Below are 26,332 nucleotides of genomic sequence, written 5' to 3'. Positions count from 1 at the left end.
AATCCTGGGCGATATAATGGTGAACAAAACATATGAAGACTCAGCCTTTATGAAGACCATTGACATTTAGGGGGAAAAGACATAATTGTATAATAAATATAATTATAAAAGAAGAGCTGGGGAAGAAAAGTATGGGGAAACTATGATTGTATAAATGAGTCCTTGTTTGAGATGTTGGCTTTGGGAATAGTGATGGTCAGGTAGGGCTTTTCTGAAAAAATGAACTGAGATTTGAAAGATAATATAGGAGTAAAATGGGGCAAGAGGATGAGCAGATAGCTGATTCCAGATAAAGGGAATATTATACATATGTCCTTTGAGGCCAGAGTAGCTGACAGGGAGAGGCATTAAATGAGGCTAGAGCAGATGGCCTTGGCCAGATAATGCAGAGCCTTGTAGGCTATTTAAGGATGTTGTTCTTTATCCTAAGAAAGCCATAAATTTTTTTAAATACATATATCTCATTAATTGTACTTCCCTACCCTTCTCTTTTAGAGATGTAGCTGTATTTTTAAAACTTTAGGCTGCTCCTTAATTTGATTGTATGTCTTTTCCACTATTAATAAGATCTGATGTTTTCCTCCTTTTTTTTTAAATTATTAATAATATATATATTTAAATATATCTTTATTGATTTCAGAGAGAGGAAAGGAGAGGGGGAGAGAGGGAGAGAGAGAGAGAGAGAGAGAGAGAGAGAAACATCAATGATGAGAGAGTCATTGATCGGCTGCCTCCTGCACGCCCCCGACTGGGGATCGAGCCCGCAACCCAGGCATGTGCCCTGATGGGGAATCGAACCCCCATTGCCTGGATCCTAGGTCAATGCTCAACCACTAAGCCACGCCCGGCCGGGCTTCCTCCTTTTTTCTTTCTTTTTTTTTTTCCGACAATGCTGTCTTGACTGTACATTTTGAAGTTTTCAAATCAACATCTTTTCATGCTTGAGTTTTGTTCCCTTTTCAGAACTTGGGCCATAAATTTCTTTTTACATATTTCTTAAGGTGGTGTATCAGTCATCACTGAGCATATCTGATTCTTAAAATCTAAGTGTTTAAGAACAAATTTTTAAAATGTTTCTTTCTTGTATAATATGGAAGTTGACAATAATTCCTTTATATTTTGTCTATAATACTTTTAGAAGGTGATTGATTTATATGTAATGGATCCCCTCCATTCAGCTTTTATCTTCTTGCTGCAAAGGGTTCCCATTCTTGTGTCTGAACTTCAAAAGAAACACCACATTCCAAAATAATGGGCTTGGAGTAGTGACCAGTTTCTCAGCTTTATACATCATAGCATTAATTGTGTAAGAAACGTTGGGTAACTAACATCTAACAATGTAGATGCTAAGTTGTTTATCATGAAACTTGTCCGGTTATGAGGTAATACAATCTTGACCCTAGAAATGAAACGATATACCTGCCACTGTCAAATTAATGTAAACAACTGGATGCACTAATCTCGTCTCTTTCCAGCATGAAAACTTAGGTCCTTCTGTGGGGCGTGGCTATTCTTAAAATTTGAGTTTCCTATATGAATCTCATTTCAAAATGTTCATCCCTTGTAAATTTAAATTTACTTAACCACATTCTACAGACTGCTTTAGAATTGTCAGATGTTTGTGCTTGGAATCTTACCTCAATTTCAGATTGCTCATCTACTTTCCTATTGTTGCTTGCTTCCTCAGAAAATACGATAGGAAACATACCACACAGATGAACCAGTTTCTTAGCTGATACCTTACTACTGATCTTCTAGATCCTGTGCAGCCTAAAACCAAATATGCCTGACCAATCATTCATACTTTTTTTTTTCCTTCCCTTTTTCTGATCCAGCTTAATCAATTAAAATGTGACTATAGTAGCCATAAGAGAGGGAAGAGGGTAAATCAGGGAGGGGAAGAAAACTGGCCTTTTTCCTTGGATGAAACCACCTGTGGAAGGGATTGAATAGGCCTTGTTACATTTCATTGTAGGTAGGTATCAGAGTGTTTATTTTTAGGAGGAGAGGAGGAGGAGAAAATGTGCAGAGTCAGTTACATTGCAGTTATTTTTTTCAAAGTTGGTTAATTGAAATTAGGAATTTCTTTTTTCAAAGAAACAATGTTATAATGATGACTGAATGTGCTTGCTATCTCATTTAATTCATAATGTACCATTTAAAACTGTTTCAAACACTCTGTGGTGAAGGACCTTTCTATTTGTTTTTATTTTCCCATCTTTTGTAGGTTGATACTTCTGTAAATACACTGATCACATGCTTGTATGTGGTGGCAGTGTTAAATTTCTATAAAAGTTTTTAAAGTCATATTCTCAATTTCTTACCTTGTTGTGGAGTGGTAAGTTTCCCGATTGAGACCTCAGTTTGTGGACCACATTTTGAGTGACACTGACTTAAAATGTTTTCTGGAGTAGATCAGTGCAAGCTGTTTCTGGCATTTTAAAATTGGAAGTGAGAACCACATTTCCTATAAAAAAATGTAAATAATACTATAAGTACTACAGTGTAATGGTAATTACACTGACTTTAGGAGGACATCATTATGCTTATGAAAAGTATTTCGTCAAGTGCCTCTCTGTAAGACACAGCTAGGGACTCCGATACAATAAAATGATTGTTGAAAGAGAACATGTGTGAAAAAAATAGTGACAAAAAATGGTAAATAGAAGTGCTTATAAAGGAAATTCAGCTCTGATCATTAAGCTCAGGGATGGTTGGGGATTGGTTTTATGCAAGACTCAGTGCTGAGAGGTCATTTTCTCATTTTATAGATATCAGGTCACAGCTAATAACTGGAACCAGAATTCAAACTTGATTTTTCTGTCTCTAATCATTCTAATCTATTTTCCTATTCTATTATCATTATAATCTATTTTCCTGTATAAGGCTTTAGTTGAGATAAAAAGAAATGGGAGCCATATTATAGACAACAGTAAGACAAAATATTTGGCGGCTGGGGACTCATTAGAAAATTTGGAGAAAGGAATGACACATACAAAATGGTGTTTTTAAGAAAATTAACCTGGCCTTAGCATGTAGGTTTAACTGAAGCAACTAAGAATAGGATAGGTCGGTTGTGACTAATTATTATTTTCCAACATGGAGGAATTATAGAGTATTCCTCTGTCAGTGATGTTTTGGAGTTTCGCTAATTCTGCTCTGTTAGGTGACATTTTAGAATTAATTTTATAGGAAAATGCTAGGTATCTTTTAGTAAAATGGCATGTAGATTTTGTAATGGCAGATATACTTAAAAAATCAACTTTTGGTAGAATTAACATTCAATAAAATACATTCACCTTAAGTATATAGTTTGAGTTTTGACAGATGTACACACTTACATAACCGGAACCACAATCAAAATAAAGAGCATTTCCATCTCCTTGAAAAATTCCTTTGGGCTTCTTTACAGTCAATCCCTTTGATGTACTTTTTTTTTGGAAGTATGAATTATATGCAGTCACATTCACTCTTTTTGGTGTATAGTTAGAGTTTTGACAAATGTGTACAGCCAGGCAACAACCACTACAGGTGAGATAAAGAACCCTAAAAATTCCCTCATGCCTCTTATAGTCAACCCTCTCCACTCCCGATGTACTTTTATTTATTTACTTATTTAAATCCTCACCTGAGGTCCAGCTGGCAGGGCTCAGCAGTTGAGCATCGACCTATGATCCAGGAGATCATGGTTTGATTCCTGGTCAGGGCACATGCCCAGATTTCGGGCTCATTCCCCAGCAGGGGGCATGCAGGAGGCAGCCGATCAATGACTCTCTCTCATCATTGATGTTTCTATCTCTCTCCCTCTTTGAAATCAATAAAAATAAATTTTCACCTGAGGACATGTTCAGGTGAGAGAAGGGGGAGATAGAGAGAAAAACATCAATATGAGAGGGAAACATTGGTTAATTGCCTTCCATACGTGCCCCAACTGGGGATGGAACCTGCAACCTAGGTCAGTGCCCTGACTGGGAATCAAACCCACAACCCTTTGGTGCACAGGACGACACTCCAAACAACTGAGCCACACCGGCCAGGCCCTAATTATACTTTTTTTTTTTAATGTACCTTTATTGATTTCAGAGAGAGGAAGGGAGAGAGAGAGAGAGAGAGAAACATCAGTGATGAGAGAGTCATTGATGGGCTGCCTCTTGCATACCCCCTACTGGGGATCGAGCCCGAAACCTCTGCATGTGCCCTGACCAGGAATCTAACTGTGATTTCCTGGATCATAGGTCGGTGTTCAACCACTGAGCACACTGGCTGTGCATACTTTTTTTAAAAAAATATGGTTTTATTGATTTTTTAGAGAGAGAAGGAGAGGGAGGGAGAGAGAGAGAAAAAATGTATCTTATTTCAGAAAGTAATATACAGCTCGGCCGGGCATGACTCAGTGGCAGCCAATCAATGACTCTCTCACCATTGATGTTTCTATCTCTCTCTCTCCCTTTCCCTTCCTCTGAAATCAATAAAAAAAATATTTAAAAAGAAAGACATATACATGATTGTCCTGTTTTCACGAACTCTATTGTATACCATTTTTATTTTGTTATATTTAAGTTGTTATTCTTAGTTTTCCCCTCATATTTATGCTTTCTAACTCTGCTTTGGACCCTGCTTCTACTCTTCCATAGTCATTTTGTCCTCTGATGATAGACGTTTCTTAGTACTGTTCTAGAAATGCACTTCAAGACCCCTATCCTTACAGTTCTTTTAGCATTGTTTTATGGCTTATCTCACTGAGAACATAGAGGCATCCTCACACCATGTATTGAAATATCTCATTTGCCTCTTATTTCTCTAAGAAAAGAGGAGTCCCAGGCAAAGTTAAAAAGCTAACCCCTTTATAATAAGTCCTCATTTCCGATCATTACTTGCTCCTAAGTACTATTTTGCCTCAGTGTCTTTATATAGGGTGTCCCCAAAAAATGTATACGCAATGTCTGTAGATTCTATTACATTTTGAAAATGAAAAGTATTTTAATAAACACTGCCTTGATAATTATTCAAAGTGTGTATACATTTTTGGGGGGACACCCTGTATAACTGCTCTGCTTATAAGAATGCCTAGATTGTCACCACCATTTTTTAACAAACAAAAACATACCTTTATAGATCCTTATTGCATTTTAACTATTTATTTTCATTCGTTACACTAGTAAATATCTTGAGTAAGGTTTCACTACTACTTCCCTTTCCCCACCAACTATTTTCTATAGCCCCCTGTCTGGTATCTGTCACACTACAGAAACTTTTCTGGAAAGTTCTGAATGGCTTCTGATCAACAAATAGGGGGCTTTATTTTGCAGTTTAAAGGTACTACAAAAGCCTGTTGATGTTTCTATTGTTCTGTCCCATCTTAATAGTTTTTCATTGTTAGTAGATAATTTTCAAAACAAACAGGGTCATTATAATTTTGTTTCTTTTTCCTTTTCTAATGCTTCTAAAACTAAAGGTGAAAACGACCTGTTGAAACAGTAAATTACACACTATAGCAGATTGGTATTTGTGTATTACACCCTGATTGAAGTAGAAAGTGATGGTTCTGCATCATTTGTTAGAAGGTTGAATTCCCATATCTTTAAAATATTCAGATACTTTTGTATGGATTCAGCAACCCTTATCAAAAATTTTGAGGGGTGGAAGGGAAACTTTTTCCTATTTTATAGGTATAACACTAAAGTACAGTAAATTATCTTGCCTCTCATTCTGTGGTCTGTTTTTAATCTTCCTTGCTCCTTTGATGTTTTCATTTTTGTGTGTGATGTTTGTTTGTTTGTTTGTTTTTTAATGTATAGACACTATTTTAGAAGTCATACTTAACAGGGAAAACATGGAGTCATGGGCTTGAATAGAGTTCAGAATAAGAAAATCAAATATTTATAAATTACCTGAAGTAGCTTTGATTTTAATGTTATATTTTAAAGCCTAGGCTATTTTTATTATAGAGCATTAAAGTGATAAAATGTTTTGTTTGTTTTGTTTAGCTTGTCAGCTCATCTGCAGCTTACCTTTACTGGTTTCTTCCACAAAAATGGTATGTACTTAAAAGTAAACATATTGGCATTCTAACAACAAAATACCTCTGTGAATGAAAAAAATTACTGTGTGTGTAAATTTATAAAATTATATTTAATGGAAAAGATACTGATTCTGAGCATTAAATTTCTTGTTAGTTGACCTCTCCAACGATTTTCATTATTGCTTTATGTGGTGAATAATGGGATGTGGAAGGTATAACTTGCAACTCTTTAAAAGTAGTGGTTCTCAAAGTTTAGTGCTTCTGAAAATATTTTGTCTGTTTAAAATCCATGTACCTGGGCCCTACAAAGACTCAGATCTTGTAGGGTTTTGGTGGAGCTTAAGAGCCTGCATTTTAATAAAGCAGCAACATAATTCAAGTAGGTTGTCTAAGGCACAAATTTTAAGAAACTCTGCCTTTAAAACTTTTAAAAATTGTAGGTAGATCTTCTACATAAGGTTGTTCATAGTTTGGTCTCCTTATTGCTTTTCTGCTATCCATTTAAGTTTTTAAGTATTTTGAAATTGTTAAATGAATCAATGCTCTCTGATCATTCTTGAACATAAATGTTAGTTTCATCTGCCTCATATCTAAATACAGGAATTCCAGCTCTTATCTCTGAACCAAAAATTTTTTTTTAATCCTCACCCAAGGATATTTTTTCCATTGCTTTTCTGAGAGAGTGAAACGGGGGAGAGAAGGGGGGAGAAAGAGAGAAACATCCATGTGAGAGACAGACATCAATTGGTTGCCTTCTGCACGGGCCCTGACCGGGGCTGGGGATAGAGCCTACAACAGAGGTACGTGCCCTTGGCTGGAATCTAATCCTAGTCCCTTCAGTTTGAGGGCCAGCACTCTAACCAGTGAGCAAAACCGGCTAGAACTCTAAACCATACTTTTTAGGGCTATAACTATTGCTCTTAGAAAACAAACAAACAAAAAACACCTATGCCTGGCCGGGTGTGGCTCAGCGATTGAGCATCGACCTAGGATCCAGGCGATCGAGTTCAATTCCCTGTCAGGGCACATGCCTGGGTTGCGGGCTAGCCGATCAATGACTCTCTCATCATTGATGTTTCTATCTCTCTCTCTCTCTCTCTCTCTCCCTCTCCCTCTCCTTTCCTCTCTCTGAAATCAATAAAGATATATTTAAAAAAAAAACCAAAAAACCACCTGCATAATATCTTACCCAACTCAGCTATCATCTTTCCAGAGATCGTAAGTAGAAAATAATGGAAAATTAAATTTCTTAGATTTTGCCATTTTTTAGTTCCAATGATTTTTGAACTTTAAATTTTAAAGCTTAATAATAAAATTTTTAGTTACCTTAGAACCTGGGATAAGTGAAGAGTTTTCTGAGTAGAATCTTTTCTGCATAAAGAATTTGAGTTGATGTTATTACATTATATTTTTTTAAAAATATAGTAATAAAACAACTGAAACAACTGCTACCAATAGGATATATCAGTGTTAAATATTATACTAAGAAAATTATATGTATGTTTACTTTATTAAGAGAGAGGAAAGCATGCTGAGTAAAGTTGATTTTAAAATGGATAAAGTGCCTCTTGTCCATCTTAAATTTGTGTGTGTATCCTTTAATTACATGCAGTGGAATAAAAAAAAACTTCAGAAGAAACATGTCAAGTTGGTATTTTGTAAAAACACACACAAAAAACAGTTTAATAAACAATGGTTATATTAGAACAGTTTGATAACTAATGAGGTTTTTTTACGTAACAACTATGAACTCTAGTCATATCTCTATTACCAGCTAGTGTAACTTCTTTCTAGTTTTGCCTTAGATCTGGTCCATTTTTTGTATAGGAGCAACTTGAGTAGCACTTTTGGCTTTTTTTCCTAAGTCATTTATAATCTTGTAGAGTCCTAATTTTAATCATTTATCATTGGTACTGTGGTACTTTTAAAGTACATAGACTCTAATACTTTAGAAACTTATCATTTGAATTTTGTAAGTTTGTGAGCCCTTCGTTCCCAGAGTCTTAAATAAGACATACATAAATTCTCTGTCACTGAAATTAGTAATGGATAGTAATTGAATAATATTTACTGATTAATATTATTTGGTTAGTTAATATTAACTTAGTTGAAATAATTTTACTTGAATTAATTAGTTGAAATCAATTGGAAAGTAGTTTGATTTAACTGTTCTCATGTCTGCATGACAAAATGTGTAAAGTTCAAAAATTGCTTGAATTCACTTGAAGCTTTTATTTTTTCTTAATGTTACTGAAGTAAATGAGAAAGTAAACTCTGTTGGCACTTCTGTTTCCAGAAATAATTTCTCATTATAATCAAATTAGTGGAATTTGGGAAGAAACAGATATATTGCCTATCTTTGTCTATTCAAAGTATAGTTACAGGTTGTAATGTCTTTTTTTTTTTGAAGAAACCAGGATAGAAAACTAACATCAAGATCTCTCTAAAATCTTATTTTTTCTTTTGTTTTTGTTTTTTGGGGTTTTTTAATCCTCACCTGAGGATATTTTTTCCATTGCTTTTCAGAGAGTGGAAGGGCAAGAGAGTGAGTGAGAAACATCGATGTGAGAGAGACATATTGATTGGTTGCCTCCTACACGAACCCGGACGGGGCCGGGGATGGAGCCTGCAACCAAGGTACATGTCCTTGGTCAGATTCGAACCTGGGACCCTTCAGTCCACAGGCTGACACTCTAACCACTGAGCCAAACCAGCCAGGGCTTTGCTTTTATTTTTAAGTGAAGACTTTTTGTTTAGCAGTTATTATTTCAAACTGCTTAGAATGAATACAGAAAGATGATTTGGGTGCTATTTTCAGAGTAAGTAATGTTCAGAGAGTATTTTTGTTACTGCATTTTAGGCATTGGATTATTTTTGCTATATTAAAAGTATTTTTATCGTGGCTATAACTTTCCAAGAGACTGATACATATTTCATGCACACTTTTTAAGTAGAAAAATTGTAGTCCAAAATCTCAGAACAAAAATTATTTTATTTCTGTATATTATTATGGATTCATCTATTATAATACTTCTACATATTACTGAAACTTGATAATGAATGAATAAATAAAGTTTTAAACTATTAATCCTTTTGGGTTTGAAAGACAAGTTATGGAAAAGCATTTGTTAATTGATAATAGAGAATATAGTCTATATTTTAAAATAGACTTAATGTTTGTGAACCAAGAGATTCCTCTAGGTAATAAATAATATCTTAATTTTTGCTATTTCATTTAGGCTTTAGAGAGATTCTGGTGAAAGGGTCAAAAAGTAAATATCTTGAACTAAATAATTTTGTAATGATATTGGGAGAAGGAAAAAAAAAATTAAATTTAAATGTTTATTTTGTGTTTTGTTGTCTCTCCTGAACTATTTTATTTGTGCTTTCCACCAAGAAGCTTTAACTGTTTGTCAAAAAGTACTTTTTTTCCCCACAAGTACAGACAAATGCAGTTTATTACATTCTTTCATTATCATAATTGTTAAATCTTTATAGCAAAAGTAATCGGTAAGGTATTTTTAGTTTTACTTAAAAGAATTGAACCATTATTTGAATGAAAAGAAAATCACAGTCCCTGGCCGGTTGAGCATCATCCCTATATGCCAAGGTTTCAAGTTCGATCCCCGGTCAGGGCACAACTCGGAACATCCAATGAGTGCATAAATAGGTGAAACAACAGGTCCATCTCTCTGCTTCTCTCCCTCTCTCCCTCTTCCTCGCCTTCCCGCCTCCCTCCTACCTACCCTCTCCCTTCCCCTCTCTCTTTAAAATCAATAAATAAAAATATTTAGGAGGGAAAAATTATACTATATAAGAAGGTAATTATAATTGTCTTGTGAAAGGTTTATTTGAAAGACTATATATAAAGGCTTGTTAAGAGTGCTGCACATTTGAAACTGATTTTGGGGGGGGAAATGAATAAACTTCTGAGAAGCCTTCATTATAGCAAGTCTTTTTTGTTTGAAATTTCTAGACTTCTTAGGAAAATGAATACTGTATTTATATATTTTTAAAAATATAGTTTAAGTATTCCCTTTTCTATTTAGATAAGCCATCACAAAATTCAGAAAATGAACAAAATTCTGTTACTCTGGAAGTCCTGCTTGTGAAAGTTTGCCACAAAAAAAGAAAGGTAACATAAAATGATATTGGTAAATTAAGTAGAATAATTTTTAAAACTTAAATATGTTCATGCGTATACACTTTGTTTTTAAACCTTGAAAGCTTTTAAATATGTTTGTGCCTGAATTGTAAAACTGATAACCGCTTTTGCCAACTTCCCAGACCTGTATGTTTTTCCTAGGCTGGCTATAGATACATGTGTAAAAATTTATCCTGTGAGAATCTGACAATGAAGGGAAGAAGCTATCTTTTAGCATTTTAAGACATAAATTCAGTTACCTCCCTCCCATTTCAGTTTCTTAGCTAATTTTTTAACTACTTGTACCCATTGAAATTTTAAATAAGGGCTAATAGAGTTTTTCCAAAAGGATTGTTTCTGTAACACTATTCTCAGGCAAAGAAATTCTGTTGCCAGCATTATCAGCCATTAACTTGTTAATATGTTGCTTCAAGTTTTTATTGTAAGATGAAAGTATTTTGTCATAGAAACAAGTATTGTAATGGTTAAATTTCCTGGACAACCAATCAAAGCCAACAGATACACTTTTTAGTAGCCTTAAGTCAAGTCGTTGGGTATTATGAAGTTCCTATTGCTGATATTCTTCCAAAATCGTAGTAAGGTGATACAGGGCTTGAAAACTGTGCTAGAGCATTCATACGGAGTGAGTGGATTGTGGTGACAGGAGATGGCAGAGTAGGCATATATTAAAAACTTTAAAGTTAAGAAATACCACTCCCTGTGCGCCCCCATCCGCGTATGACATGCAGTGATGTGAAAATTCTTTAATGTATATTTTTATTTAGGAAAAATATGTGAATATACCTATAGTACCCTTTTTGTGTTTCAAAAAATAATAGGCATAAACATTTTCTTGGAAAGATGGATATACTAATATTTGTCATCTCTGGAGTGTAAGTCCTGAGGGGTGGGGGAGACATATTTCTTATTTTATACGCTTTTATGGATTAGAATTAATTTTTTCACCATAAGCATGTACTTATTGTTAAAAGAAGCTACAATGAAATATGTACTATATTGTTAGAAAGGTCTTATGCATCTACTTTTTCAACTATGCTCTTTCAGCACAATTCTAGTTATATAATTGTAGAACATTACTCATAAGATGATTAATATCGCCTCCGTTAACATATTTAAATATATGAATTTATTTCATAATGTTGACAATGAGGATATAATTCTCTTTTTTCATTTCTAATGGTCTCATCTATTATTTTGTTAAAATAGGAAATTTAAGAGAAAAGATTAATTTACATGAGTTTAATGTTTTAAGCATGATTTTAATTCCATATTTCTAATTTAAAACTTTTAGGTTATCGTCCTCTAAATATTGGATATACTGTATCATTTTCAGTGTATTGGAGAAATCCTCATTTGTGTTAATATTTGGAATGTAGTTCTTATTTTCTTTTTGCTTCACCTCAATTTTCATAATTATGGTTAGAATTTTAGCATGTCATTTGGTAATCTTGGCCTATACCATGTTTCCTATAGTTTTTATTACAAGTTTTATTGTAATTCTAATAATTGTATGCATATATATACATATATGTAAATATAATTTAATCTTTACTTTTGCAGGATGTAAGTTGTCCAATAAGGCAAGTTCCTACAGGTAAAAAGCAGGTGCCTTTGAATCCTGACCTCAATCAAACAAAACCTGGAAATTTCCCATCCCTTGCAGTTTCCAGTAATGAATTTGAACCTAGTAACAGCCATATGGTGAAGTCTTACTCATTGCTATTTAGAGTGACTCGTCCAGGAAGAAGAGAGTTTAATGGAATGATTAATGGAGAAACCAATGAAAATATTGGTAATTTTTATTTTAATAATTTTACTAGATTTTGTCATTGGAGAGTAAGGTGGTTAAGGAAAATTATTGAACCAGTATATCTTAAAAGTATTCATAATTTTTTACTATTTCTTTTTGGGTTACTGTAATAATTTATTTAAGGATGGCATTCCAAGGAAGAAAATGGTGCAGAACTAGAAATAAATTGCACATGTTCTAATAGCATGACTTTTATTTGCAAATCTCTGATGGTCTAATGAGATAATTTTATGGTAGATTGCCCAGGCTCTTGGACTATTGGCTGTTGTGCTGTACTAGGTATTTAATTTGTAAAGTTCTCATTATTACATGATGAAACATATTTCATATAGCAAAAAAATAAACACTGAATGGAAAAGACTGGTATTTCAAATTAGTCTCTCAGCAAACAATAAATTCACCACCACCCCAATATTTTATTGTGGAAAATTTCAAACATACGAAACAGTCAAAAGAATTTGTGAACACCAATATCCTCACATTCTACACAAGAGATTGTGCAATTAATATTTTATTATACTTGGCTGTCATGTGTATTCCAACAGTTCTGAATCCACCTTAGAGGTAATCATTCAACCAACACGTAGGTGCTGGGGAAACAGATGATTAAAACTTGCAGTTTTGCCTTCCTGAAGCTCACGGCCTGGAGTATGGAGATAGACAAATGCAAATAAATACAGCTGACCCTTAAACCAGTGCGGGGGTTAGGCGGCCTAACTCCCCCCACCCCACCCAACCCTGCAGTTGAAAATCCGTGTATAGCTTAAGCTGGATGTCTGCATCCTCAGATTCCCAACTGCAGATTGAAAATATAGTTGATTCTTGAATAAAATGGGTTTGAACTGCACGGAATGTAGTTCAAATCTGTGTTATTCAAGGGTCAACCATATTTGCAGCAAAATGATAAGTGGCATAATAGAGGTATATGTGAAGCTCAGTGGAGAAGCACCTTGGAAGAAGTAATCTTTGAGTCTTGAAGTATCCTTTGAAGTTCTTGAAAAGTAACCATGAATGAGAAGGATTTTTCCCCCCGTCCTTGCCCAGCAAGATCATTCTGAACAGAAAATAACATTTGTACAAATGTGAGGTTACTGTCAATGAGTCAAAAAGTAGGACATACACACGTATCATAACATACAATGGAAGAGAGTAAGTCTGGATATTATATTGCAACTTAAGTGTAATTTGTACCTCATTTGGGATAAATATGTTAAGGGTAGTATGTCATAACTAGGACATTTTTGCTTGAATATTTGATTCATGAGAAATATTTATCAAATTCAGATGTCAATGAAGAACTTCCAGCTAGAAGAAAACGAAATCGTGAAGATGGGGAAAAGACATTTGTTGCACAAATGACAGTATTTGATAAAAACAGGTAATGTTGATGGACAAGTGAGGCTCCCTTAATGTTCTAGATATCTTTTTATTCTGAAGCAGAATGTAGTGGTGATATTCTTTCTTTGTCTTTGTTTCTCTTTACTCTTATGACTGAAAAAAATACTTTTTATTACATAGAAAGCAGTAAACACAGATGAGGAACTACTTTGAATGGCTCAATTAAGATTGCTTATTTGGCAAATGTTTTTTGAGTGTCTACTCTGTCACACACTCTTCTAGGCAGTGAAAAGGCAATGAAATCCCTGCCTTCATGGAACTTAACTTCTAGTGGAGGAAACGTACACCACCCTTCCAAAAAATTATATCAACTAATGTCACTTAGTAGTGAGTGCTGTGAAGAAAGATAGAAAATAAATGGTGGTTTTATAGAGAAAGCCTCTGAGAGAACGTAATATTTGAGCAGAGACCTGAATGAAGTGGGCCCTGTACAATTTTGAGGTTATGTATTTACTAAAGAAAATTGTGTGTAATCATTGTATGGCTCTATGTACATTTGGCACAGGGTAGTAAAGAACACTTGGATTTATAATGGTCTCGGCAGCTTTCATTTGGGAATGCAGCATTCTTTTTTTTGACAGTATTGGCAGTGAAACCTATAACATGACATATTTCTTGTCCAGGCTGTTCACTGGTAGTTTACTGTTAGGTATAGGAGCAAGAGTTGAGTGTAGCAACTAATACATTCCTTGTACTCTTTAAAAAGCACTAGATTGTTGCTTTAATATTATCACTTATTAGCCACCATGTAAAGAAAGGTACAAGGCTTTTAATAGGAAGGCAGAGATGATTAGGAATAATACTACAAAATTTGATACCATATTGTCTTAGAATATGTTATTTAATGTCACAGTATTACTACTGGCAGAACAAACAGTGTCCTTTTTTTTTTTTTTTAATATATCTTTGTTGATTTCAGAGAGAGGAAAGGAGAGGGAGAGAGGGAGATAGAAGCATCAGTGATGAGAGTCATTGATCAGCCACCTCCTGCACGGCCCCCGCCTGGGGATCGAGCCCGCAACCCGGGCATGTGCCTTGACCGGGAATCGAACCCTGATCACCTGGATCCTAGGTCGACACCCAACTGCTGAGCTATGCCCGGCCAGGCCCTAGTGTCCTTTTAAACTCAGAAATTTGTGGATCAAAGATTTAAATGGAAAATAACCAGCATATACTAGGAGATAGTGGTTATGTCTGGGAGGAGCAATGAGGGTGTGGGACACTGGGCTTCACTGATGTTGGTAAATGTTCTATTTCAGCCAGCATGGGGAGGTATGTTGTGTTCTTTTTAAAATTCTTTACATATGCCCGGTCGGGCATGGCTCAGCGGTTGAGCATCGACCTAGGATCCAGGCGATCGGGGTTCGATTCCCGGTCAGGGCACATGCCCGGGTTGCGGGCTCCATCAGTGACTCTCTCATCATTGATGTTTCTGTCTCTCTCCCTCCCTCTCCTTTCCTCTCTCTGAAATCAATAAAGATATATTTAAAATTCTTTACATATATTACACTTTACATATATATTAACATATCCTTTGTACATGTGAAATACTGCTTTCTACTTAATGATAAAAAGTACCATGAAAAAAACATAGGAGAATTTCCCCCCAACTTATTTTGAAAATTCCCAAACCTACAAAAAAGTTGAAAGAACAATACAGGTGATTAGTGCCCATATACCCTTTATCTAGATTCATCAGTTGTTAACATTTTACCACATTTGCTTTATTTGTGAGTGTGTATTTTGTTTTTGTGATGAACCATTTAAAAGTTGGGTTGTGACATTCTACTTCATTTCTCCTAAATACTTCAGGATATGTCTCCTAAGAACAAGAACATTTCCCTCTATAACCACAGTACACCTGTCATATTAAGGAAATTTAACATGATGTAATACTGTCTTCCCCAATTGACCCCAATAATGTTCTTTATAGTTCTTTCACCTCCTCCCCAATTGAGGACTGTGTGATCTGTAGCTACTTGTTAGTTGCCGTATCTGTTCAGTTTCCTTCAAATTGGAATAGTTCTCCAGTTCTGTTTATTTTGCCTTTTGTGACACTTTTTAAAAGTACAAGCCTGTAGTTTTGAAGAATTTCTGTTTGGACTTCTGTGGTTGTTTCCTTAATGAATAGATTTGGGTTAAACATTTTTAGCAAGAACTAAATGGTGGTGTGTTCTTTGCCTATCACAGACACAAATAATACAGGCTTGATCACTTGGTTAAGGAGATATCACTGTATTTGTCCACTATAACAGTAGCTTTTCCCTTTAATTAATTAAATGTATATTTTATTTATTTATTTGAGAGAGATATCAATTTGTTGGTCCACTTATTTATGCATACCTTGGTTGCCTCCTGTCTGTGCCTTGACTGGGGATCAAACCTGCAATCTTGGAGCATTGGGACAATGCTCTAACCAACTGACCTACCCAGCCAGGGCTTCCCTTTAATTAATATGTAACCTCTGTGGTAACACATGAAACTGGGTAAATGTCCTTTTCCCTCCAACAGCCTTTACCCAGCAGCTTGGCATTCATTGAGGATTCTATATTGAATAAATTATTCCCATGACAGTTGCCTTGGTAACTTTCATTTCTTCCACGTTTATTGGTAGTTTCCTATAAAGAAGAGCATTCCTTCCCTCAACTTAAAAAAACACAGTATGGATTAACAAATTCCATTTTTATTCAGTCTGTTCTAATCTATTTCATGTGGTTATTCATTTTAATGCTCAGATTGTCCCAAATTTGGTCAGAAAAAGCCCCTCTAAGCAGGCTCCTGTGTTCTTTTGACTTACGTATTTTTGTTGTTGTTTTTCCTTATTTTCTGGGATAGTAAAATATTTTGGGCTTACAGTCTCCTTTTTCTACCTCTCTTCTGGAATTGGCCAATTCTTCAAGGAGTCTTGGTTCCTTTTAGTAAAGTATTTGCAAGCCAAGACCTGGGGAGTTAAATGTGTAAAAATTCTTTTTATAATCTCAGAGAAATTAAAGTCTCCTTAAAGAATAACCAAAATTCAAAAGCTATATAGAAAAAGTATGAAATATTGAGCAAAATATAGAACAAATTCTGAAAACAGAAATAAACCAAGTCAAAAATGACAAGTCAGGAAAATTAATTTTAACTCATACTATAGATAGATGTCTTGTTCCTCTAATATAAAAAGATCATACTAAGTAAAAAGAAAAATATAACCCTAGAAGAATGGGCAAGGGATATGATAAAAATACTTGCAAAACAGAAAATATATATGGTTCTTAAACAACTAAAAGATAAGACATCTATATAAAAGTACACTGAGATGTCATTTTTTTCACTTACCAGTTTGGAAGAGATAAAAAACTTGATAAAGCACAATTGGTCAGGCTTTGGGGAAAAGGGGCCTCCTCATACCCTGCAGGTAGGAGGGTAAATTCAATTGAACCTATCAAATGTACAATCATAAAACAATATTATGTAGATGCACGAGGGAAGCTTCTTTTCAATTTAGAAGTATGTGAATGTATTACCTATTTAAATAAAATTAGATTTTTAAAATAATAAGTTTAATAGCTTTGCTGATATATTATTGAAGGAGAATAAATTCAAGTAGTACATCGTAAATACAAAAATTCTTTAAGTCTCAAAGTTATTTGTGTTAAGAGTCAGTCTTTGGAGACAGACTACCTGGATTAAATTGCTAGCCCTGGCTACTTACTGTGTCAGCTTAAGGCAAGTTACTTAACCTGTCTGTTCCTCATTTTTCTCTTGAAAAATGGAGTAATAGCATCTTCATAGAGCTGTTGGGAAGATTAAATGAACTGTATAAAGTCTTTAAAATAGTGCCTGGCACATTGTAAGCACTCAATAAATGTTAGCTGTTATCACCTAACAATTTTTCTGAAGACTGATAAAAAGAAGCCAGATTCTTCTTGCTATATATAATTAATTACTGAGCTTAATTGAAGAATGGTGTTTAGTGTAGTAGTGTTACCAGTGTTTAAGAATATGGCAAAAATAATTTATATATACACACATATATGTACATACACGTTAAAACTATACTGTGGGTATGGGTATAATTTAGTTGATTCTTCGATTCAACTGGTATTTCATTTATTCGTTTACCCATGAAATGTTTATTGAGCACCTATATGTGCCAGGTGCCCCCAGGATCTCACAATTATTAGAGTCATTGTAATCATAAATTTGATTACTGGTCAAGTATAAAAGTCAAGAACTCTAGTTCAAATATTTACAATAGTTAAAAATGAGGCATAATTCTTAGTAGTTTCCTAAGGCAAGTATTGAAATACTATCCCATTTTTACAAGTATTAAGCCTGCTCACATACTTTATACTTAATGTTTAAAACTTGATAAGTTTTGAGATCTTAGGCATATTATACTTTAAATGTTTAGTTATATCTGAGTAGCTACATTAATAAAATAATTTAGTAATAGTTAATAGAAATCATTAAAAATGCTTTTGTCAAGAATGGAGTATAGGTATATTTTAAAATTTGTCGAGTATATAAGCTAGTCTATAAATTTAATAAATGCTTTTTAGTATAAATCTAAAGATGTAGAATTTGTGTACTTACAATAATAACACAGGTTACTTTAAAGTGTATGTGTTTGTCTAACAGGCGCTTACAGCTTTTAGATGGGGAGTATGAAGTAGCCATGCAGGAAATGGAAGAATGTCCAATAAGCAAGAAAAGAGCAACATGGGAGACTATTCTTGATGGGAAGGTATGGACTACTTAGAAGGTTGAGCACGTTATAGTTAACGAACTCCCATTTTTTATTGATGTTTTTCTCCCCCAAATGCAAATTCATGTTGGAAGTAGAATCCTTTGTTTTTGTACTTTGGAAAACACAAATAAAATTATCTAGTCAGAGAATTTAATGGAAGGCACCCATCCTCCTTGGAGCCAGACCAAGTTCAAATTTTCACTTCTAGGTATGTGGCATCTGGCAAGTTACTTAAGCTTTGTGTCTCGGTTTTCTCATCTGTAGAACGAGGCATAGCGTTGATGGATTAAATGAAATAATAAGTATGTTTAGCACCGTGCCTGGCATAAAATAAGTGCTCAATAAATGTTAACTGCTATTTTAAATCCCATTCATTGTAAAAACAGGTAACATGATGACTAGTAATTTATCAAGAAATCTGCTAAACTTAAATGAAGCAACTTAAAAGAACTTTTCTAAGGGACTTTATAAATAGGCATACATATGTCTCTTGAATAGGCAGGCTCAGCAGAATGGCCTTTATTTCTGAATGTAAGGTCTGTACCATCACAAGCCAAATCCTCAAAAGATTTTTTTTATGAAGACTCAAAATTATTCTCAATTTCACCTACAGCAATATATAATACTACTAAGGGAAATTATGGAAAAGTTTTCAGAGAACCTTTACTTAACCAGGGGGTAGAACATACTATAAAGTTAAAGGAACTTAAGTGGTATGGTATAGCTTAAGAATAGATAAGCAGATCGCTGAAGCATAGTTCTGAAATGGTTTCATAGACATTTGGAATTTAGTCATGATAAAGTTGGTGGTAGATTTGTGTGGGAAAGAAGGACTATTCATTAATTGTGACTGAACAGGTAGGTCTCTAGCAATCTGGAAATAAACTTAGACCTAATAAATTCCAGAAGGCTCATAAATATAAATGTAAAAATAAACAATACATAACAAAACAATGTAGGTGAATATTCATATAGTCTTGCTATGAGGAAAGCTCTTCTAAGTGTGATGTAACAGCTAAAAGGCATAAAATAAAAATGACTAAGGTGGATTATTTCTACATGCAAATCTAAGTTTAACATCATGGACTGGGGAAATATTTGTAACATACTAAAGGCTAATACTATGAATACGTAGTTTTATAAATCAATAACAGAAAAGATAAGCAATCTAATTAGAAAAATGGATTAAAGGCAATCAGGCAGTCCTTAAAGCAACAAATATAGATGGCCAGCAAATTCAACCTTATTAGTATTCAAAGAAATGCAAACAAAATCAGAGATACTACTTTTGACTACTTGTTTGACAACAGTTTAGAAGATTTACAGTTCATAGTTGGATATGTGAGACACACTCTCAAATGCTTTAATGTAAGAATAAGTTGATACAACCTTACTGGAGGGCAGACAGATAATATGGATAAAAATTTTAATTTTATATAGTCATTAGCAATTCTGTTTCTTTCCTTTTATAACAAGATAGTAATTGGCAGCTGAAAAGAACTAGTTAACAGGTCTTGTAAAACAATTTTAAATAGTGAAAATTTAGAAAACACCTTATTCTAAAAAGCCATTAAAAGAGACAATACTTTGACAAAATTTCCATGATATTTAATTTTTATGCAATAGTATATGTACTCCCACTTTTTCTAAAATAAATAGTAGTGGTTACTTATAGGTAATGAGATTTCAAGTAATTTTTAATTTTTTTATACTTACGTTGTTTGAGTTTTCTGCAGGTATTTATTATCTTTATGTTTTAAATTTTTTATTTAAAATTTATTAGGTTTATCCAGGAGAAAATAAGGATTGTATTTATATGAGTTGTTGGTTTTTCCCAAGAAATTGAGGCAATATGAAATGGCATCCTTTTAAGTCAGGTCATATAGATTTGCTTCCTTTTAAATCTCTGTGGTATTCTTTTAAATAAATGTTCTATAATTTACCAAATCAATGCCATTTTAATGGATAATTTAGTTATTTAAATTTTTTGTTTTCAAAAACGTTGTAGTGAATACATTTGTACAAGTACCTTTTTGCATTGCAAATATTTTAATAAGTTCCTAGATATGGACTTACTATGTCAAAACCAGCTTATATGATCACATTTTTACCTCATTCCCGTCTAAAATTATAGTTTTAAGAGAATTATTTATAATAAAAATGTAGAAGGAGTTTAGGCTTATATGGCAGTAAAGTAAATGGGAGCTCAAATGCCCAAGAGTCGGTTGGAGATATATGGGTTTAGAATTCAAGTATAAACAATGGAGAACCAATTTGGGATCATCAGCCTAGTAATAGGTAAATCCTCAAGGATGGGTGAGAGGTAGGGGCACATGGCTAAATGTTAGCTAGGAACTAAAAAGAACAAGAGAAGGGCAAGTAGTCCTGTAAGTGGTAAGAGCGGAGGAGGAAAGCCAAGATAGGTCAGTGTGCCAAAACCTGATGAGGAGAGGCAAGGGCAGTCAGCGGTGAAGCTAAGAGAAATCAAGGAAAATTACTGTTACAACTGTTAGACTTAGAAAGTAATTAGTCATCTAATAGTGTCTGCAAACTGGCAGGCTTTGGGTACTACAGTTTTCTTCTTGTTCTTAAAAACATTTTAAATTGGTTACCAACATAAAAATGGCAAGATTTCCCATTAGAACTTGGATTTCTGACTTTTGAAAAATCAGAAAATCTGGGTGTGCTGGGCCAATGTTTGCATGTGGCAACAATTCAACTACTGCAGATTAGTGGCTGTCTTTTTTAGACAACTTGAACACTCCAGTACTATAGTCTCTACTGTGCAGTACATATACAGTACTTGATTTACGTGGCCATCGCTGTAGGCATTTTGGATTTCCATGGAAAAAAATCTGTTGATTTAAATCAAATCCACATTAACTTATAAATAACTATTGTTTTTCAAGTTTCTACAACTTCTTTCAATTTGTTATACGGAATTTTTCTTTATACTTTCCATGTTTTTTCTTTTTTTAGAGGCTGCCTCCATTTGAAACATTTTCTCAGGGACCTACGTTACAGTTCACTCTTCGTTGGACAGGAGAGACCAATGATAAATCTACAGCTCCTATTGCCAAGCCTCTTGCCACTAGAAATTCAGAGAGTCTCCATCAAGAAAACAAGCCTGGTTCAGTTAAACCTACTCAAACTATTGGTAAGAAAACATTGCTTTCAAAATAATGTTTTGCAGAATTAGGGCTTAAGCTTAAATTAATTCATTTGTCTTTTGCTCTAAAAGTAGTTATTCTTTGAGAAATATTTTACTTACTAGAGAGACAGACTATGAGCCATGGTAAATTAGAGTTCTTCTATATTAAATGTAAAATTTTGTGTTAAAGTACGTATCAACAATCCTTTATCCAAAACCTTTGTGTCAGATGTGTCTGGGAATTTTTTTTTTTTATTTTTATTTTAGAAGGATGATCTAGTATATATGCCATATATTATATAACACCTCCAAATGAGGTCTATAGATAGCCTATGTCAATTTAGGACAAATTTTCCCACTAAATAAATTTGCGTCAAATTCATGAAGGAAACTATTGATTTTCAGAGCTTTTAGGATTTTGAAATTGCAGCTTGGTAATAGAGCTTTGGGATTGTATGCTTTTTATAACTCATGTAGAATTTTGTATATATTGTAAAACTGAATTCAATATTTCAGAGTGTTTTTATAATAGAACTGGTAGAGGATCATTATAACCTGAATTTTACCAGGTTAAATCTTGAGTATTTTTTTAAGAGGGAAACATTTACAAATGGATTTAGTTCTGCTGAGTTAAGGTCCAGGTTACACTGATCTGTTATTTAGTATCTGCCCGATAGGAACACTGTCTTTGACCTGAGAGTATCCAGGTCTAAGTCTGTTTAAAGAAGGCAGAAGGCTTAAGATAGCTGTCTTTGACATTGACCACTCATGTCCATTTATTGTGTGCAGGTCATTGTAAGAGTCAGATTAAAAAGATATAAAAACATAGCCTGTGTCAGAGAAAAGATTTCTCAAGTAAATTGTGGTCTGGGCTCTTCTCAAAATACTTTGTGGTCAGCCAGTCAGATAGGTAGAAGAGTTTTAAAAGAAAATGAGAGAAAGAGTCTTATACAAAATTGTACTTATAAAATACTTAGTTATGTTAGGGAAAATTTAAAAAATTTAAGTATGTAAATAAATATACCAAAATTATTAATGGTGATTATCTTCTGGATTTGGAATGATATTAACAGAATCATTTTCTATTTAATTTCTGTTAAACCAACACTTAGTGGATGTCTGCTCACTGCTTTTCCCTGGGAATATAAATACCAAAATCACACTCTTGACCTCAAAGTATAAAACATTACAGTGACTACATGTAATTTCTTGGGGTTACTTTTATGATGATTTAGGACATAAGAGGTGGTTTTTAAAGGAAGAGTATGGCTCCTGCAAATAAAGACCTAAGTATTTGATTAGGAGTATTGATTATGGGGGATTGTTCCCTTGAGGGTGAGAACAAAAACTGTATTAAATACAAGTAGAGTTCTGTGAAACCTTTAATATTTCATTATTTTCACAAAATATATTATCTCACTTAGAAGCAATTATTTGCATTAAATGTAAAAGTATGTATTTTCAGCTGTTAAAGAATCATTGACTACAGATCTACAAACGAGAAAAGAAAAAGATACTTCAAATGAAAACCGACAAAAATTAAGAATATTTTATCAGGTAAACATAGCTGACCCATTTATAAGTAATCGTGAAATGCCTTTGTTTTACATGTTACATATAAAATATTTTGGATATTTAAGTAAAAAGAGTATCTCTGATTTTTCTTTTAATTTAACTATTTTTAAAGGTGATATTGAAAAAAATGTTTTGAGATGTGTAAGTTGGAGCTTTCCTATTTTTGTTTTATTTTAAAGTTCCTTTATAACAACAATACAAGACAACAAACTGAAGCAAGAGATGACTTACATTGCCCTTGGTGCACTCTGAACTGCCGCAAACTTTATAGTTTACTCAAGCATCTTAAACTCTGCCATAGCAGGTTTATCTTCAACTATGTTGTAAGTAACTTTTTTTTCTTATTAATATATCATACATTAAAAGACAATTTGACTTTCAAAAATTGTACTTTGTACAAAATATCAAAATTTCTGTATTGGGTGGATTGCTTTATGTGTGAATTATAATGAATGGTTCATTTTTCATATAGTGCACCTATATTGACTCACATAACCCTCACACCACCTTTTTTAATTAAGTGGTATTTTCCTTATTCTTGTTGAGATGAGAAATAATTTCTAAAAAGTTATCAAGCTGATGAATGGCATAGGCATTAACACGGGCTTTTTTGTGTGTTGTTTTTTTTTTAATCCTCACCAAAGTATATTTTTTCCATTGATTTTTTTTTTTTTTAATATATCTTTATTGATTTCAGAGAGAGGAAAGGAGAGGGAGAGAGAGATAGAAACATCAATGATGTGAGAATCATTGATTGGCTGCAGCCCACAACCTGGGCATGTGCCCTGGCCGGGAATCGAACCCCAATCGCCTGAATCCTAGGTCGACGCTCAACCGCTGAGCCATGCCCAGCTGGGCGATTTTTTTTTTTTTTTTTTTTTTTGATTTCAGGGAGAGGGAGAGAGATAGAAACATTAATGATGAAAGAGTCATTGATCAGCTGCCTCCTGCACTCCCCCGACTGGGGATCCAGCCTGCGACCCAGGCATGTGCCCTGTCCAGGAATCAAACTGTGATCTCCTGGATCCTAGGTCGATGCTCAGCTGCTGAGCCACGCCCAGCTGGGCTCCATTGATTTTTAGAGAGAGTGGAAGGGAAGGGGGAAGAGAAACATCAGTGTGAGAGAGACACATCTATTGGTTGCCAACCAAGGTTGGGGATGGAACCTGCAACCCAGGTAGTGTCCTTGACTGGGAATCTAACATGAGACCCTTCAGTGTGAGGACTGATGCTCTAACTACGGAGCCACACCAGCCAGGGCCTAACACAGATCTTTTTGACTCTAGGTTTTCTGACTTCTATTTACCATGCTGGTATGCCTGGCTAATTTAGGTTTACAAAACATTAAAAACCACAAGCATTTTTTAAATTAATTAAGTTGGGGTGATGGGTATTTAGGGGTAGGGTAATTAATACTTTCTTTTCCTAAACTCCTTGGCATTTTTGTTACAGTATCATCCAAAAGGTGCTAGGATAGATGTTTCTATCAACGAGTGTTATGATGGCTCCTATGCAGGAAATCCTCAGGATATTCATCGCCAGCCTGGATTTGCTTTTAGTCGCAATGGACCTGTAAAGAGAACGCCTATCACACACATTCTTGTGTGCAGGTAGGTAAAAAGGTCATACAACCAAAGTTTATTCTCCGGATTTTATTGATGATGGTGGAGGAACAGAGGGGAGCATTAGCTAAGTCTCTGGGTGGTATACTGCTTGATAGCCCTCCCCAGCTCCTGCTTCTACAGGGTTTTCTCACTTCTTCCTTAAAGCTTTTTCCTGTGTTTTAAATGTTAATGTCACTACTGCTGCAGTGGTTGGGGTGATTAAAGAATTCGTTTAGCCTGGCCAGGTGTGGCTCAGCGGTCGAGCATCGACCTGGGATCCAGGGAGTCACAGTTCGCTTCCCGGTCAGGGCACATGCCCCAGTTGTGGGCCCGAACCCCAGTCGGGGGCATGCAGGAGGTGGCCGGTCAATGGCTACTCTCTCATCATTGATGTTTCAGCTCTTTCCCTCTCCCTTCCTCTCTCTGAAATCAATAAAGATATATTTTTTAAAAAATGAATTTTCCTAGTAGATCTAAGTACAAACCTGTAAGAAAGGAATGTAATCTATTTGGGTGATGCGAAATACAAAGAACCCTAACCCTGTCACTTAATATTACATCAACATTTTCTTTCATTAGGCCAAAACGAACAAAAGCAAGCATGTCTGAATTTCTTGAGTCTGAAGATGGAGAAGTAGAACAGCAACGTACATACAGTAGCGGACACAATCGTCTATATTTCCATAGTGATACTTGTTTACCTCTCCGTCCACAAGAAATGGAAGTAGATAGTGAAGATGAAAAAGATCCTGAATGGCTAAGAGAAAAAACCATTACAGTAATTATTACTATTACCATTATTGACTGATTTTAGAATTTTATGATTAAATGATTTTTGTTTGAAATCTATTTTGTTTGAAAACTATAAATTGTTTAATAATATGTATTAAACTTTTGACGTAGTAAAGGAACTTTTTCTAAGTTAAGGAATTCAGGAATCCACATTTTATAATTGTCTCATTTAAACAGTTACCAGGTAAAGGAAATACAGATTTTCTTCTTGTGATTTTATAGTGTGTTCATTTTATTTATACATAACTAGTTTGTAACTTAGGAATTCCTTTTTTAAATTACTGCTTAAAAAGAAGTTGTTTTTAAGAAATTTTGCCACTTTGCTGTATAAATAAGTTGTGGTATTTTTAGTTATAAAAAAAATCTGTTTTTAACATTCTCTCAGTTTTTTCTTAGAAATACCAATTATATTTACTCTGCATTTAATAGGTGTTTTTCTTTTTCTTTTTAAAAATTTTTTTATTTTTAGCAAATTGAGGAATTTTCTGATGTTAATGAAGGAGAGAAAGAAGTTATGAAACTATGGAATCTCCATGTCATGAAGCATGGGTAGGGTATTTCTAAATTTAAATATTCCATTTTCTTTATATTCTTTTCGCTGCTTCACATTCTATAAATCTTCGTGTGTTAGAATCCTGTGTAAAATTCCATTAATTTAGATATAATGTGTCCTAAATCTTATCCTAATCCAAAGTATTATAATTGCATAATAGAGAAAAATGGTGATGCTCAGAGACTGTGTAAGGAAGGTGCTAGCTCTTAACAACAGATTTTTATTTTTAATATGTCTCTTTTTTAATGACCCAATTTTTATTCCTTTTATTGCCAGGGAATACAAAAATTAAATGCCGTGTGCTATATTCCTGGAAATCCTGAAAACTACTTATCACAGTTATTACCACAGTTTTTAAAAATTGCTTAATTATTCAGAATAAAATATAAGTAGCTTTTCTAATTTATTACTATTTCATAGGAGGCAAGGTAAAACAATGCTTATTTCTCATGCCTTTGTGGCTACAGGTATGTTCCCAAAGCATTGTTTTTCCGGCAGATCTGCCTCCTCTGTGTGAACTATTTTCC

General features: G+C 34.2%; 1 protein-coding gene across 3 annotated transcripts in view; it reads left to right on the top strand.

Annotated features, from left to right (window-relative positions):
- SUZ12 (SUZ12 polycomb repressive complex 2 subunit) overlaps positions 1-26,332 on the top strand; it is a 40,625-nt gene that overhangs the window by 10,896 nt on the left and 3,397 nt on the right. For 2 of the 3 annotated variants that reach the window (XM_081162186.1, XM_081162185.1), the window contains 11 exons: positions 5,988-6,037; positions 10,072-10,157; positions 11,748-11,979; positions 13,282-13,375; positions 18,022-18,127; positions 21,110-21,287; positions 22,747-22,838; positions 23,036-23,179; positions 24,309-24,466; positions 25,040-25,238; positions 25,722-25,801. In XM_081162186.1, coding sequence (XP_081018312.1) covers positions 5,988-6,037; positions 10,072-10,157; positions 11,748-11,979; positions 13,282-13,375; positions 18,022-18,127; positions 21,110-21,287; positions 22,747-22,838; positions 23,036-23,179; positions 24,309-24,466; positions 25,040-25,238; positions 25,722-25,801 — 1,419 coding nt within the window. The remainder of the gene's footprint in view (positions 1-5,987; positions 6,038-10,071; positions 10,158-11,747; positions 11,980-13,281; positions 13,376-18,021; positions 18,128-21,109; positions 21,288-22,746; positions 22,839-23,035; positions 23,180-24,308; positions 24,467-25,039; positions 25,239-25,721; positions 25,802-26,332) is intronic. The other variant, XM_081162187.1, reaches the window with a different exon arrangement.

This window comes from Miniopterus schreibersii (genome assembly GCF_964146895.1).
Source record: "Miniopterus schreibersii genome assembly, chromosome: 16".
NCBI classification, from domain to species: domain Eukaryota; kingdom Metazoa; phylum Chordata; class Mammalia; order Chiroptera; family Miniopteridae; genus Miniopterus; species Miniopterus schreibersii.
This window is presented reverse-complemented; position numbering and strand designations above follow the sequence as displayed.